The 15,486-nt window shown below is 44.8% G+C and overlaps 1 protein-coding gene across 1 annotated transcript in view; it reads left to right on the top strand.

Moving 5' to 3' along the window:
• LOC143989930 (uncharacterized) overlaps positions 1-15,486 on the top strand; it is a 127,425-nt gene that overhangs the window by 20,903 nt on the left and 91,036 nt on the right. Inside the window, exon 7 of the mRNA XM_077490201.1 lies at positions 8,936-9,563. Coding sequence (XP_077346327.1) covers positions 8,936-9,563 — 628 coding nt within the window. The remainder of the gene's footprint in view (positions 1-8,935; positions 9,564-15,486) is intronic.

Raw genomic sequence — 15,486 nt, 5'->3', positions numbered from 1 at the left:
TGAGCACTACAGTGAAAAACTAACAGGTACAACCGTAACAAAGTCAGAAATCGACTCTGTACACCCTAACGTGGGGATACGCGGTCAAGCTGAACTCAAGGGCTCCGCCCCAACTGTAGTTAACTGTGAAACTGGATAAGCTGATATGTAGCACACAGCGTCTATATATGTAGGGATCATACGATGGCGTGTGCAGAAGTTAACAATGGGCTAGCCAACAAGGCAGCCTTCCATCCGGAGGGGCAGAAAAAGTGCACGTCATCTGTATCAATGGAGAGATCAAGTGGGTCTAGCATATAGTCATTTACCATTCACCATATTGAATCTAAAGAGTGTGAAAAAGCTTACCAAATGACATACAGATCTGTTTAGACAGTACAAAGACCCAATGAACCGTCCCCCCACCCTCCACCCCTACACCTGAATAGCGTAACATAATACAGATCCAAAACCATGAGAGCTCATATCAACAGAAGAAGCTCGTAAAACTTATAGCTAGGGGGAGGAGTGGTGGGGATTGATCCACACCAAAAAAAAAAAAAAAAAAAAAAAAAAAAAAAAAAAAAAAACAATGAGATAAAATAAGATGAAATAAAATAAGAGCAAATAAGGGCAGGAAAGGGGTCGAGTGAAGGACTTTCAAGTCACAAAGTGCAGGGGGATAACCTGAGGCATATGTCTCAAAAGAGACATAGAGACAGAGATGTGGAAGTCAGACAACCACTTATCAGTGGTACTCAATGCGTTCATCCGGGAGGGGATTTGGTGGTACGGGAGCGGGACCTCTTCTTCTTGGTTTGTGTAACCCAGGCTGAAGTGGTAGGTAGGCCAGGGGTGACGGCCGTTAGTGGCCAGTCCGGAATCCTGATTTGAGGTAGTTCAAAGGTGCCAAGAAAGTTGGGTAGATCTCCCAATGTGCGGAAGGTGGCAGATTTACCATCATGGGATGCAAAAAGGTGGAACGGGAACCCCCATCGAAACTTGATCTGTTTAGCATGCAAAGCATCCGTTACTGGCTTCAGGGCTTTCCTCATCAGCAGCGTCTGCTTTGATAGATCCGTCAGGAGCATGACCGGTGACCCATTAAACAGGATGGAGTCTTGTGTGCGGGCAGCATACATTATTTCAGCTTTGACGTTGAAGAAATGGACGCGGCAGATGACGTCTCTAGGGTGTGCAGGATTAGGGTTGCGAGGGCCAAGGGACCTGTGAATCCTATCAATTTCGATCGGGGTTTCTTTGGGTTTGTTCAGCAACTGGTTAAACATAGTGGAGGCGGCTGACATTAGATCTTTGTTTTCAATCGCTTCAGGGATACCGCGGATGCGGATATTGTTGCGGCGACTTCTGTTCTCCTGGTCGTCGAGACCATAGAGCAAGTGCTGAATTTGATTGGTATGCTGCTGCAGGACGTGGTCATGTTCTTTGAGTCTAAGTGCTGACTCTTCCACATGAATCTCAATGTCCTCCATGCGGTGGCCTATGTCCTGGCGCAAGTCCTTAATCTCCCTCTGATATGACCTCTCTAGCCTGCTGATATATGCTTCAATGTCTCTCTTAGTTGGGAGAGCTTTAATGTAGCTCTCCATGTCCCAGCCTCCATGTTGTGTGCCAGGGGCCGGGGAAGGGCTCCTTGAGTGTGCTGGGCTGTTAGGGCTCCCACTATGCCGCTCCGGGGATCCGGGAGAGGACCGAGGCGAGGGGGGTCGAGAGGCCTGTACCTTAGATGCGGCGTGCGCCGCATGTGCTGCTGCCGAGCGGGTCGCCGCCATCTTGGATTCCGGCGCGGCCTTGTTGTTCGGTCCCCTCGAGGGGAAAAAACTGCCGATGTCCCCGGTTTTCTGGGTCCCCGAGGTGCGGGGGGTGTTGGTGCCTCCTCTCCTGCTCATGGAGATGTTCGGGTCGGTGCGGTCTGGCGGCGCTGTGTGCCGGTGGGTGCAATGGAGCGGGAGCTGAGCTCTCACACGTCCTTCTCCTCCATGCGCTTGGCCACGCCCCCCGGATACAAACATTAAGGTTTAATATATATAATAATGTTGTGTTTCAAGAAGGTTTAACTGTTAAAGGTGTCAGGAATATTATTGAATTCAGAACAAGTGAACAATTTATAGTCTGTCCAAAATCATTAAGAGTGTGTTCTGCAAATAATGTATATAAATAGAAGTCATATTATAAGTTAAAGTATAAGAACTGAATATGGGAAATCAGCTGGGTAAGGGAGGTCCAGGAGGTAAGCTGGAACAGCCCACCCCATTTGATTTTGTGTTGGGAAATTATGGAAAACATTGTACTGAACCCTTTTGGGCAAACATAGTATCCAGAGCTCATATTCTTCAAGTTTCAGGTTTAACTGCTGACGGCCCTTGTTGCCAAGAGAATTGGGAGGAGGTTACTAAATTTTGTGAGCAACACAAACAGTACAATTATCCACCGTTTCCCCATAATAATGATTACATGATTGAATGTTATAAAGCATGGTCTAAAACATTGAAGGAATATAGAGAACGGTTTCCTCATCCCCTAGATGCATGCCCCCTGTCCCTTACGTAATGACCCCCATTTTATCACTGAGAACTATACCGAGGGCTGCTCTATGGGAATAAATGGGACAGATGTTACAGAAATACATACATACATAGTTCTAGAAGTCGTTCTCGCTCTCTTGTCAGAGAGCAAGGAAGAAGAAATAGAGGAGTCACAAGATGATGACCTCTCTTTAAAAATGAGTCACCTTAAAATGCCTCTCCAAAAGTCTGTAAATGAAACAGAATTAGTGTCAGAAGATGTAACAGGGGAAGATTTTTATTCCTTTGTGTCACAGTTGTTTAAAATTTACACATCCTGTGAAATTGGTAGCCCACTATTGTTTGTCAGTACAGCCATGAATAATGGAGACCCTAAAGTCACACAAATTATAAAATTTGTTAATTCTGATTGGGCTACACAGAGTCCTAAATATTTTATGGAAGACGTTAAAAAAAACGAACATCCTCTGGGGTTTTTCATACAAAAGGGGGATTATTCACACAAACCACACTTGAAATCTCCCCTGGTATTTCTGCCATGTTTCCTGCTCTCAATGACTGACCACGAGGGTCATATCCTCAGCCCTATGACAATCAAGGGTGTTTTAACTGTGGGGATTCTTCCCACTGGAAATCTGATTGTCCTCAAAGGAAGGGCTATAGACCACGGTGAGGTGTCCAAGGAGAGCTGATTTCAGAGGCAGATATCAGGGAAGGGGTCAACAACACCAACAGGGACATCCGTAAGAACGGAAACCTCCTCACATACAAAGTGAAAGTAGAACTCCCGGTCGTTCTCCAAATCAACCTAATGACAAACACCCCGTAGAACCACTTCAGGTGTCAGACTTGCAGGATAGACCCTTAACCAAGCAAAGTTTTGCCATCCTCACTGATTTCCCTTTATGTCTAATGGGACGGGACCTTATGTCCTCATTGAGGATTGCGATAGCCATTAAATTTGACTTACAAGGGGGTATGACAGCTAAAGCAGTTAACTGTGACTTAACTATGCCTAAGCGAAGGGACCTGACATTTTACTTCATGTCCATACCAGCCCCCCCCCCCCCCCCCCCCGGAGACTCACCCAATTTGGGCGTAGTCCAAAACAGATGTAGGACATATCAAATGCACTTCATATGTACCTACTTTCAAGCCCGCCACCTCTTGCATCTTTCAGAAACAATACACACTACACACTAAAAACTACAGAGTATACAGCCACAAATTGTATTTACAAAGGGGAATCCTTAAACCCATCATTGGTCCCTGGAATACCCCCATAAATCCTGTCAGAAAGGCCAGTGGGGAGTGGAGGATGGTGCAGGACCTGCAGGGATTAAACAAATAGTTTCAGACATTACCGGGATCTTAAAAATTTCTGCCACATCCACCACTTACACGGTACTAGACTTATCCAATGTTTTTTCTTTAGCATTGATGTACATGAGGATTTTCAGGAAATCTTCCCTTTTTACCTGGGGCCCCTGGCCAACAGCTGACCTGGACACGTTGTCTCCCTCAGGGATGTGTGGACAGTCTGGCAGCCTTTTCAATGGTTTTGAAAGTCACCTTGGATGGGTATCACCCCAGGGATCTGTCCTACTACAATATGTAGATGACCTACTGTTGTGTAGTGTGAGCGGGATGCAGTGTGCAGCAGACTTTGAAAAGCCTGATGAATCACCTGTTTCTCAAGGACCACTTGGCGTCTTGCAAAAAGATCCAGTGGTGCAGGGACAAGGTGGAATACCTAGGATGTATTATCTCAGGCGTGACACGACAGGTGTCACCTGAACAAGTCACAACCCTGACCTGTCTCAGTCCCCTGAAGGATAAGGCAGCGTTCTTTTCCTTCTTCAGCTTTATCATCTACTATAGGCAATGGATCCCAGACTGTTCTTTTTATGACTCAGTCATACGCCCTGCCACTGCATTGACTGCCCCAAAACAGGTCACATATACTGAGGAAATGACACAAGCTTTTAACTCTTTGTTTCAGTCCTTGGCCAGTGCCCCAGCACTGGGCTTGCCAGATTACAGAAAATCCTTTGTAGTCAGGGACCCTGCATTCGCTGCGGTTCTAGCGCAAATGCCCGGTACTCACTACCGCCCCGTGGCCTACCTTTCAAAAAAATAAATAAATAAATAAATAAATAAATAAAACTACCAATTCAAGTCCAGGGCCTGCCTGCCTGTCTACAAGCTGTGGCTGCTTTGCAATGACTGTAAAGGAGGCATGTAAAATTACTCTCGGCACTGACACAACTCTGTATACCACACACACTGTAGTGCATATTCTACAAAAACATGTCAACTCAACACATGACAGCTCAGAGATCCAGTGCAATGGTACCATGACTGTTCTAAAGAATTGACTAATACAACTTCACCAAGACTGACACTCTCAACCCTGAATTTTAAGACATTTTTGTTGACGGAAGTTGTTCCAGGCCCTCAGATAGCACGTACAAAACAGGGTATGCAGTAGTTACTTTGCCTGACCAGTTAAGCACAACAAGCTGAGCTACATGCCTTAACTAGAACATGTCAGTTATTTCAGGGACAGGAAGTGAACATTTACACATTTACACTGACAGCAAATACGCTTTCAACGTGGCCCATGATTATGGAATGATCTGGACTAATCGGGGGGTTAAAACTGCAGACAACAAACAAATTGCCAACCAAAAATGGGTGGAAAACCTCCTGAAAGCACTGCATTTACCATCCAAGGTTAATATTATAAGAGTGAAAGGCAATTCTTTTGACAAAACAGAAACTACTAAAGGTAACAATTTAGCTGACAGAGCAGCCAACAAGATACCTTGTACAAAGAAAAGCACAACCCAAAGACATGGATTGCTGGGTTCATGCAGGTTTGACACGCAATCCGGATGGATTGTGGTCAAACAAGGAGGGAGTCAGTAGGTTTGGTTTACCTGCTACCATATACTCTGACCAGGGGCCCGCTTTCACAGCAAAACTCACCCAACAGTTAGTGAAAGTTTTGGGGATATGGAAGTTCCACATTCCTTACCATTCACAGAGTGCAGGAGTAGTGGAAAGGATGAACAGGAACATTAAGGACAAGCTAAGGAAAGCCACACAGGGTACTATGAAGAACTGGCTTCATTTCTTGCCAGGGGTACTCTTCCAGATAAGGACCACCCCTCATGCCAGGACAGGTCTCTCTCCCTTTGAAAACCTAATGGGTAGGCCAGCACAAAAGCCCTAAAATAGGTGAGGAGTCTAACTTATTTTCCTTACAGGAAGAGCACGTGAAACATTTGGTAGGTAGCCTTACTGAAAACTATGATAAGGTTGCTGGCACTTTCTCTCCTATTTTCACAGAGCTCAAGCATCCCTTCATACCAGGAGACAAAGTGTTGATCAAACAACTTGCAGTCCGCAAGCAACCAGGTCCCGTTTTTCAAGGTCCATTTGAAGTCCTCAAGGTCTCCAGGACAGCAATTCTGACCGAGCAAAGCCCGCAATGGATCCACGCATCAAGGATAAAGAAAGTGCCACAGCAGCAAGAACCAGAGATGGTCCCAGAACCAGAGGAAAGCCAGGACCAAACGGATCCGAAGAGACACTGACCCAACCACTCCCTGCCACCCTCTCCCTCGTATTCGAAGAGACTCTGATCCCATCGCTCCCTGCCCCTCTCCCCTACAGCCCCTTTGTCCCACAGCCAAGCTGCCTTCCTTCTAGGGTCCCCCAAGCCCCAATTCACAAAGCCCAGAAGGTGCAATGTTAAAATTATTCTTATTTTGTCAATTGCATTAACCATGAAGGTATTCTTATTAACTGTTTTTGGGTGCTGGCTTACATCTTCATGCGGAATGAGTAGGCATAACAGTAAAGGGGTCAGGGGTAGAGCAACATTTACAGAAATGATTTATAATTATCCCTGCTGTATACAGACAGGAGATATAATGTCAAAAGCACAAATTGCAGCAACAACTGAGTATCACATCCAGAGGAGGGATGGGACATGTAATATAGCAGCAATCATATTGTTAGCAACATATAAAGGGACACAATGATGAAAGGGCGAAATTGCAGGACCGAATGAGACGTCTGGGAGACTCCTGGAATCCATTCTCTGGTGTGGGAGGTTGGTTTGATTCGTTCTGGGATAGTATCATGAATTTCTTTAAGAAAGTAGGAATGATCCTCATCATCATACTTATCCTGGGAATTGCAATTTATGCCACCATTAAGATTGTATTTTGTCTAAATGGGTAGAATTACCAAAATCAAACCTTCCACTTCAGACCCATACACAGCCATGGCTAGATTCTACACAGAACATAGGTGGTTCTGAGAATGATCAAGAGAGGACTTCGTCCTTCATGATCAAAGGAGGGATTGTAAGGGTAGGGAGAGTCCCCCTTTAAGTTCAAGCAGAGTCTAAATGTAATAAGACAAGTTTAAACAGATATTTACTGAAGTTTAGTGAAACACCATGCTTTGCAAGTTACTTCTGATGTCTGCAAGAAACAGGATGCATTTGTGGTCAGAGCTAGCTGTTAGAATTTATAGGAAGTAGGAAATATTCATAAGGTGAAATGAAGCTATGTGGTTTAATTATAGATGATTTCTTAAGGTCATTTATATAAATATATGTCTGTATGTCTGGAGACTTTTGATCAGAATTCCCCTAAAAAAGTCCATTAACTGTATGACGCACTAGATGTTAATGTTTCATGATTGGTCAAATGTCTTGAATGTCTTGTCTAAATCTGATTGGCTGACAATGCAATTTGAAGCACATAAAAAGTAGTATACAGGAAATAAAGAACTCGTAGTCACGATAATCCTCAACTCGTGTGATTGTCTGATTTTACCCAATCGATTGAAAGGGCTTTCCAGTGGTCACTAAAGTCCAGCCCGGGCTAATTCAAGAACAGGGGCGCGCCTTACAATAAAGATGTCATGTAGAGAGGTGAGTTTGTTGCAGACAGAGCGGGAGTTCCAAAGGGCACAAGAGAAAGGGAGTCTGGTCTTGGGAAGAATAGAAATGAGAACTAAATTGTGTTGATTGCGGCTGCTGCCAGAGGGTGCAGGGTGATGGGTACAGTTTAATGACGGAGGTCCAGGGTTTGGGGATATATCTCCAGAGGTTATGATGCTTATTATGAGGGGCTCCCACCATCCCTGTGCTGTGCTGACTTATTCCTGGGGCTGCTTATTATGAGGGGCTCCCACCATCCCTGTGCTATGCTGACATCCTCCTGGGGCTGCTTATTATGAGGGGCTCCCACCATCCCTGTGCTATGCTGACATCCTCCTGGGGCTGCTTATTAGGGGCTCCCACCATCCCTGTGCTATGCTCATTATGAGGGGCTCCCACCATCCCTGTGCTATGCTGACTTCCTCCTGGGGCTGCTTACGGTGCAGGTGCCAGTGCTGTATACCACGGTGCTGATGTCAGTACTCTCTATCACGGTGCTGCTGTCAGTGCTGTACATCACGGTGCTGGTGTGAGTGCTTTATGTCACGCTGCTGATGTCAGTGCTCTCTATCACGATGCTGCTGTCAGATGACTCTATCACGGTGCAGGTGTCATTGCTGTATGTCATGCTGCTGATGTCAGTGCCCTCTATCACGGTGCAGGTGTCATTGTTGTATGTCACGCTCCTGCACCCTCTTCTTTGCCTACCCTGGTCCCTGACCTTCCCTCTCCTCCATTGCCTTCATGTGCTCCACAGTCCTAAATTGTCAGAACAATTTCCCATATAAAAAAAGAATGCTTGTAGTTGTTGATCCCAGATTCACCTCATACATGTGTTATGTCATTGGCCATGTGGTGGGACTATGTTTGCACAGCTAATAATTATTTTGTGGCTGCAAATTTGACCTGTATGTTTGCAAAGTTCGCCTCCCATTGAAGTCAATGGGGCCCGCCGCGAACGTTCCAGTTCGCGAACTATCGGCCACGTTCGCAGTCCGCGTTCGCGAAACGTCCCGTCGGAAGTTCGTCCATCACTACCCAGGATTACTTGTTGTGTTGTCTGCTGGCTGTGCCGGGTGGAGGGATATGTCTGTATAGTCTCAGACCCAAGTCACTGAGTGCAGTCTCAGGAGATAGGAGGCAGCGGTGTGGGACCTCTGCAACTTGTCTCATGTAATCATTTCATCTTCCACTGATTACTGAATACTAATATTATGAGTCCTGACCCTTACACTGTATACTTTATATTCTACATTACATACTCCTGACCCCTGCACTATATTCTCTATGTTGTACATTACATCATTCTGATACTATATAGTCCTATCTGTTGTATCTTATACAATATATTGTACATTACATAATCCTGACTTCTGCTCTCTCCCCTCCCCCCACTGCTATGTATACATAATATGTATTCTCTTTTGTTACACCCATTTCCTACCAGCTGGATATTTTATATCGGATGATGTGATTGGAGAAAAGCCATATTCCTGTCCTGAGTGTGGGAAATGTTTTTCAGTGAAGTCCAGTCTTTCCACACATCAGAGATATCACACAGGGGAGAAGCTGTATTCCTGTCCTGAGTGTGGGAAATGTTTTTCAGATAAGTCCCATATTTACAGACATCAGAGATCTCACACGGGGGAGAAGCCGTATTCCTGTCCTGAGTGCGGGAAATGTTTTACACAGATGTCCACTCTTTACACACATCAGAGATCTCACACGGGGGAGAAGCCGTATTCCTGTCCTGAGTGCGGGAAATGTTTTTCAGATAGGTTCAATCTTTCCATACATCAGAGATCTCACACAGGGGAGAAGCCGTATTCCTGTCCTGAGTGCGGGAAATGTTTTTCATTGAAGTCCCATCTTTCCACACATCAGAGATCTCACACAGGGGAGAAGCCATATTCCTGTCCTGAGTGCGGGAAATGTTTTACACAGATGTCCACTCTTTACACACATCAGAGATCTCACACGGGGGAGAAGCCGTATTCCTGTCCTGAGTGCGGGAAATGTTTTTCAGAGAAGTCCCATCTTTCCACACATCAGAGATCTCACACAGGGGAGAAGCCGTATTCCTGTCCTGAGTGCGGGAAATGTTTTTCAGTGAAGTCCCATCTTTCCACACATCGGAGATCTCACACAGGAGAGAAGCCATATTCCTGTCCTGAGTGCGGGAAATGTTTTTCACAGACATCCAATCTTTACAGACATCAGAGATCTCACAAGGGGGAGAAACCACTTCCCTGTCCTGAGTGAGGGAATTGTTCCATAACAGGAAGGTGGAATGTGAATCTGATCACACATGTGGGATTTGATCACTTTATTCAAGAAGACTTCACGGACTGTTTTACTTTCTTTTTCTGTGTTTGGACTATTGAACATTTGGGTATTGTGAGCACATAGCCACATAACTTTATGTGCAGGTTTTATGTACACATAATTTGCAAATACTAGATGGTTTTATTTGTATAATGTTCACTTAGATTGTAAGTTCTTATTATAAGGAACATGTTGGTAGTTTTGGTGGCTCAGCACGTGGCATAGTATATAAAGTACATGTGATCTTTGCAATTTCTTTTGTTTTAGTGCTACACGTTTGTATATATTGCACATTTTTTTATTTTGTTTCAAACATTTTATTAAAGTATAAGAAGTATTACAATACAATATCAAGCATTACTAATACAAACAATATATCAAGTACAATCATAGTCGGGAAAATCATTCATCAGATAGGAACAGCAGGTTTGTAAAGAAATATAATCGGAGGCAAACAGTATGATTATCAGAAGCGTTCATATGTTTATATCCACATTAACCGAGTCATATAAGCCAGGTCAAGGTGGGATGTGGAAAGGGAGGTCAAGGGTAACAACATTGGGCGAAATAACTAAAGAACCAAAGAAGATCTCAGGAACCCGGTTACCCTTAGGAGTTTTATGTGTATCTTTCAACCATCCACCCCTTACGGGAACTTGCTGTGGATGGGAAAGACACACTGTAGGAGACCTATCGGAGGTATGACAGGGTTGTTGAACATCACTGCATGGAGTTATAAACCGCTTAATTTGTGTTACAAAGGATTAGGGACATGAAGGTAGGAAAGAGCAAAAAGTTTTTATGTAGGGGTTATGAGGGAGAAATAAGAGGGGAGGTCAGGTTAGGGAGGTAAAGACTAAAAAAGGGGGTGGGGGGGGGAGCTTAAAGTGCCAGCGGTAAAGGAGTCATAGAGGTGTAGAATGTCTCCGGTCAGAATGAAAAGGGGATGCCGTAGAGGTTGATCGAAAGTGTATCCAGCAAGACCAAATTTGGGTATATTTATCATGTTTGTCATGCGATTGAAAAATGAGTCTTTCCATTTCTTCAGTCCTATTAATCTGTCGGTACCAGTCTTCCAAAGTGGGGGTTGATTTTGACTTCCACCATCTGGGAATGCACTGAGTAGCTGCGTTAATCAAATGTAGAGCGAGGGAGCGCTTATAGCTGCGGAAAGGAATAGGAGTGTGATGTAAGAGGTATTGGGCTGGGGGGGAATTCTAGTTGATAAGTCGTAATTAGAGTTATTTGGTCGTGAACTTTTTTCCAAAATGTTTGTATGGCTGGGCAGTCCCACCATATGTGGAGAAAGGAGCCTACCGCTGAGTCACATCGCCAACACACTGGGGATACATCTGGGAATATCTTATGTACCTTATCGGGGGAGCGATACCATCTCGAGCACAGTTTGTATCTGTTTTCCTGTGTGGAAACACTAAGGGAACCCTTATGTGTGTGGTAGTAAATAGATTCCCAGTCTTTATTGGACCAAGTAGCGGAAAGTTCAGTCTCCCACAATTGTCTAGTGGGGGCGTGCGACACATTGTCTGTAGTGAGTAGGGCCACAATCTGAGAGATAATATGTGTTTGGGGTTCCTGACTATTGCATAAATTCTCAAAAGGGGTCAAATCGCTGCACCAACTCGAAAGAGGCTTGGCGGAATAGAAAAAGTGTCGAATTTGTAAATATTTAAAAAAAGGTAAATGTAGGTCTGGAAATGCAGCTGTCATCTCCGGGTAAGAGAGCAGCATCTTGCGCCTAAAAAATTGGAATGCTCTATAAGAAGGTTGGGGCTGTGGAGTCGAGTGGTCGGTGGACAGAACACCTGGTGGGAAGGCCGGGTTGTTAGACAAAGGTGTCATTGGACCATTAGGAAGGTGCAAGCCAAGAGTGTTGGAGGTTTGGTGAACTGTCCTAAGCGAGGGTCCAATCAAAGGGTGCGTCTTGCAGGACTCGGGGATATACGATTTGGGAATCCATGGTAGATTAATCAGTGGGAGCGGACTCATTGTTTGTTCTAGGCGGACCCATGCTTTGGAATCAAGGTGCAAATGCCAATCTAGTATTCTCTGTAGAAGGTTAGCGTGGTAGTAAGTGCGAATGTCCGGCAAACCTAGGCCTCCCCTCGTTTTAGGAAGAATTAGTTTTGCCCAACTTAGACGAGGGGATCTATGAGACCATATAAAGGCTCTGCACATCTGTTTGTAAGCGTTAAAGAATCTTTTAGGGAGATCAATGGGTATAGCTTGTAAAAGATACAACAGCCTTGGGAGCACATTCATGTTTAAAATAGCAATCCTCCCAAACCACGAAAAAGACGTCCTGTGCCATTTCAGGAGGTCTTCTTGGATGTTTAGGAGAGCTGGACCAAAATTGCAGTCATATAGTTGGGAGAGCGTATTCGGGAGTTTAATTCCCAAGTATGTCAATGTGTTACGTTCCCAGTGGAAGGGGAAGTTATCTTTACATTGTGATACAAGGTGTTCCGACAGGGTGACCGGCAATGCTTTAGATTTGTCAAAGTTGATTTTCAAATTGGAGATATGATAAGAGTCTAAATCTTGTAGGAGGTTGGGTATCGATATGATCGGGTTGGAAAGGAAGAGCAAAATATCATCCGCATAGGCGGCTAGTTTGTACGTATGATTAGTAATCGATATCCCCGTTATGTTTTGGTTTTCTCTAAGCATGTTAAGGAGAGGCTCTAGGGTAAGCACAAAGATGAGCGGAGAAAGTGGGCAACCTTGACGTGTGCCATTGGTGATAGAGAAGGCGTTCGACAGGTGGCCATTGACTCTCACCCTCGCAGATGGAGCTGAGTATAGGAGCTGTATCATTTGTATTAATCTAGAAGGGAGTCCAATATACTGCAAAGTGGAAATCATATAATCCCAGGCCACCCTGTCGAACGCCTTCTCAGCATCTAGGGATAGAAAAAAGCCTGGTGAGCCAGTGGTGGATATTTATTGCCTTAATGGTATTGTCCCTAGCTTCTCTACCAGGGACAAAGCCAACTTGGTCATTGGAAATCAAATCTGGGAGTAGGGGTGACAATCGGTTTGCTAAAATTTTGGCATATATTTTCAAATCTACATTAAGTAAAGAAATGGGGCGATAATTAGTGACTAAGGAAGGGTCTTTTCCTGGTTTGGGAATTACAGTAATATGTGCTTCTACGAGGTCCGAATTGTTCCTAGTGGATTGAGGAAGGGCATTAAGGGTCTTAGCTAAGTGTAGGGACAGCAGATCAAGAAAAGATTTATAGTATGCCGCCGTTAAACCGTCTGGCCCCGGGCTCTTCCCGGATTTCAAGTGCTTAATGGTTTCCCTAATTTCCAGCAGCGAGATGTGGGCCTCCAGGGAAGAGGCGTCAATGGTATTCAGGGGGGATGGGGCATATTTTGACAGAAAGTCATGAATCATGTCCGCTCGAGACGTGGGGTCAGCAGCATGGGAAGCCCGTGGCAGATTATATAAAGATTGAAAGTAGCTAACAAAGTGGTTTGCTATGGCATCGGGTGCTACAACAGAAGTCCCAGTAGGGGTCACAATCTTATGTATAGTATGTAGCATTCTCTTATTCTTTAGAGCTTTAGCTAAAAATTTGCCAGCCTTGTTTCCGAATTCGTAAAACAGTTTGTGTGTGAGAGCAAATTTACGTTTAACTGACAATTGCAATTCCTCCAAAAGCTCTTCCCTTGCTGTGGTAAGGTCGGTGAGACTGGAAGATGCAAGGGTACGTTTATGGGCCCGCTCCAACGTGCGAATGCGACTGTGTAACTCTGTAACACGAGCTTCTCTAAGTTTTTTCCGCTTAGCAGCTAATGAGATAAGCAATCCCCTCACTACACATTCGTGCGCAGCCCATATGGTTTCCATAGAGGAATCAGCCCCGGAGTTGTCTGAAAAATAATTTTGTAAGCATTCCAGGATGGCTTGTTTGTGATCAAGGTCTAGGAGTAGAGAGTCATTGAGTCTCCACAGCCGTGGACGTGGGGGTGTAGTCGTCAGGTTAAGGGTGATAGTAATCGGATTGTGGTCTGAGAGAAATGCCGGTTCTATGGTGGCTTGCATCAAGCAGCGCACATCAGTTTGTGTAAGAAAAAAATGGTCTATGCGTGAATATTTATTATGAGGTGGGGAGAAAAACGTGAAGTCTTTAGTACTTGGGTGTAACATACGCCATGTGTCATGTAGCGTAAGAGATTGGAGTTCCATTTTGATGGCCCGTAAAGCTCTATAGGTGATACAAGAGGAACCATTAGACGTGTCGATGTCTGGGGAAAGCGGGATATTGAAATCTCCCCCCAGGACTAGCATCCCGTGTTGAAAAGTGGTGAGTAGAGAGAGTGCCTCTCGGAAGAAGGGAACATGTCTAGAATTTGGAGCATAAATTTTAGCTATAGTAACAGGTCTATTGTGCAGATATCCTTTGAGGAAGAGATATCGGCCCATCGGGTCCGACAGGACATCCGTGACCGTGAGAGGGCAACGTTTAGAGACTAAGATAGAGACTCCTTTAGATTTCGATTCCGCCGTAGTAGCATGATATACTATCGGATAATTTGTGTCATGTAGTTTGGGTATAGAATCAGTCCTAAAATGTGTCTCTTGGACCAGAGCTATTTGTGCGCGTGCTCTATGTAAGGTAAGAAGAAATTTTGATCTCTTTTCGGGAGTGTTTAAACCTCTAATATTGATCGAGTAGAATTTTGTACCGGCTGTGAGATCAGGTGGAGAAGCACGATCGTCTCGAGAAGAACGTGCTTCCGACATGTTCAGAGAGGAGCAAGTAAATCAAAACAAAGCAATGGGAGTTAGGGTGGGGGGGGGAAGTCTGGAAGGTGGGAGCAGTCCGAACAGTAGTTAGAACGGATCTGAGTGCAAAAGGGGCCAATTGAATGCTGTGGGAGGAGGAAGGACGTGTATGGAGAGGGAATGAGTGGGGTGGAAGGGCAGAGGGAATCAGACCACTTATTCGGTGGTACGAGAAAAACAAAGAAGGGTAGGATGAGGCAGGGGGTCCCGACGCTAAACGAAGGGAATCCCAGACGACACCCTACAGTGGGGTTGGCTAAGTCTCAGCCCAACTACGGATCACACACAAAAATAAGAAAAATAAGTCGATTAGACGGCCTCACGACATCCCAGGACTATAAGACGTGCGTGATGGGAGCAGGTCTACGGTATGATTGGTGAGTATTTAAAAGGACTAACTAAGGGATAACAGTTAACAGAGGGTCCTGATGTGTGAGTAAACAAAGCAGCTGTGGTTCGTGGTAGAACACAGTACACACCAGGGGAACAGTCAATTACATATATATATAAAGTTGTGAATAATCCAACTCAGGGTCCACAGGTACGACCGAACAATCAACAATTATAAACCTTAAGCTGTTCAGTGCGTACGTCCGAGTCCGCAGGCGACATATGAGTAAATAGTCGTCTTCCGGAGTCGATCGCAGCAAATGGTAGAGTGTAGAGAATAAGCTACATGATGATAGTACCGCAATATAACAACAATAAATCAGGACAACAATACTTATCAACTGGAGAGCCTGTGAAAATAAAAGAAGGGAAGACCAGTCTGATGTAACGAGTGCACAGTGTGGATTCTTGCGAGTAGAAATCGTCTGCAGTCCGGCATTGTCACTGAGGGGGGTTTAAACAAGCGT

Source organism: Lithobates pipiens, unplaced genomic scaffold, assembly GCF_037356315.1.
Source record: "Lithobates pipiens isolate NorthernLeopardFrog02 unplaced genomic scaffold, aLitPip1_a1.2 Scaffold_18, whole genome shotgun sequence".
In the NCBI taxonomy this organism is placed as follows: Eukaryota; Metazoa; Chordata; class Amphibia; order Anura; family Ranidae; genus Lithobates; species Lithobates pipiens.
The sequence above is the reverse complement of the archived record's forward strand: the minus strand, read 5'-3'. Positions and strand labels throughout refer to the sequence as shown.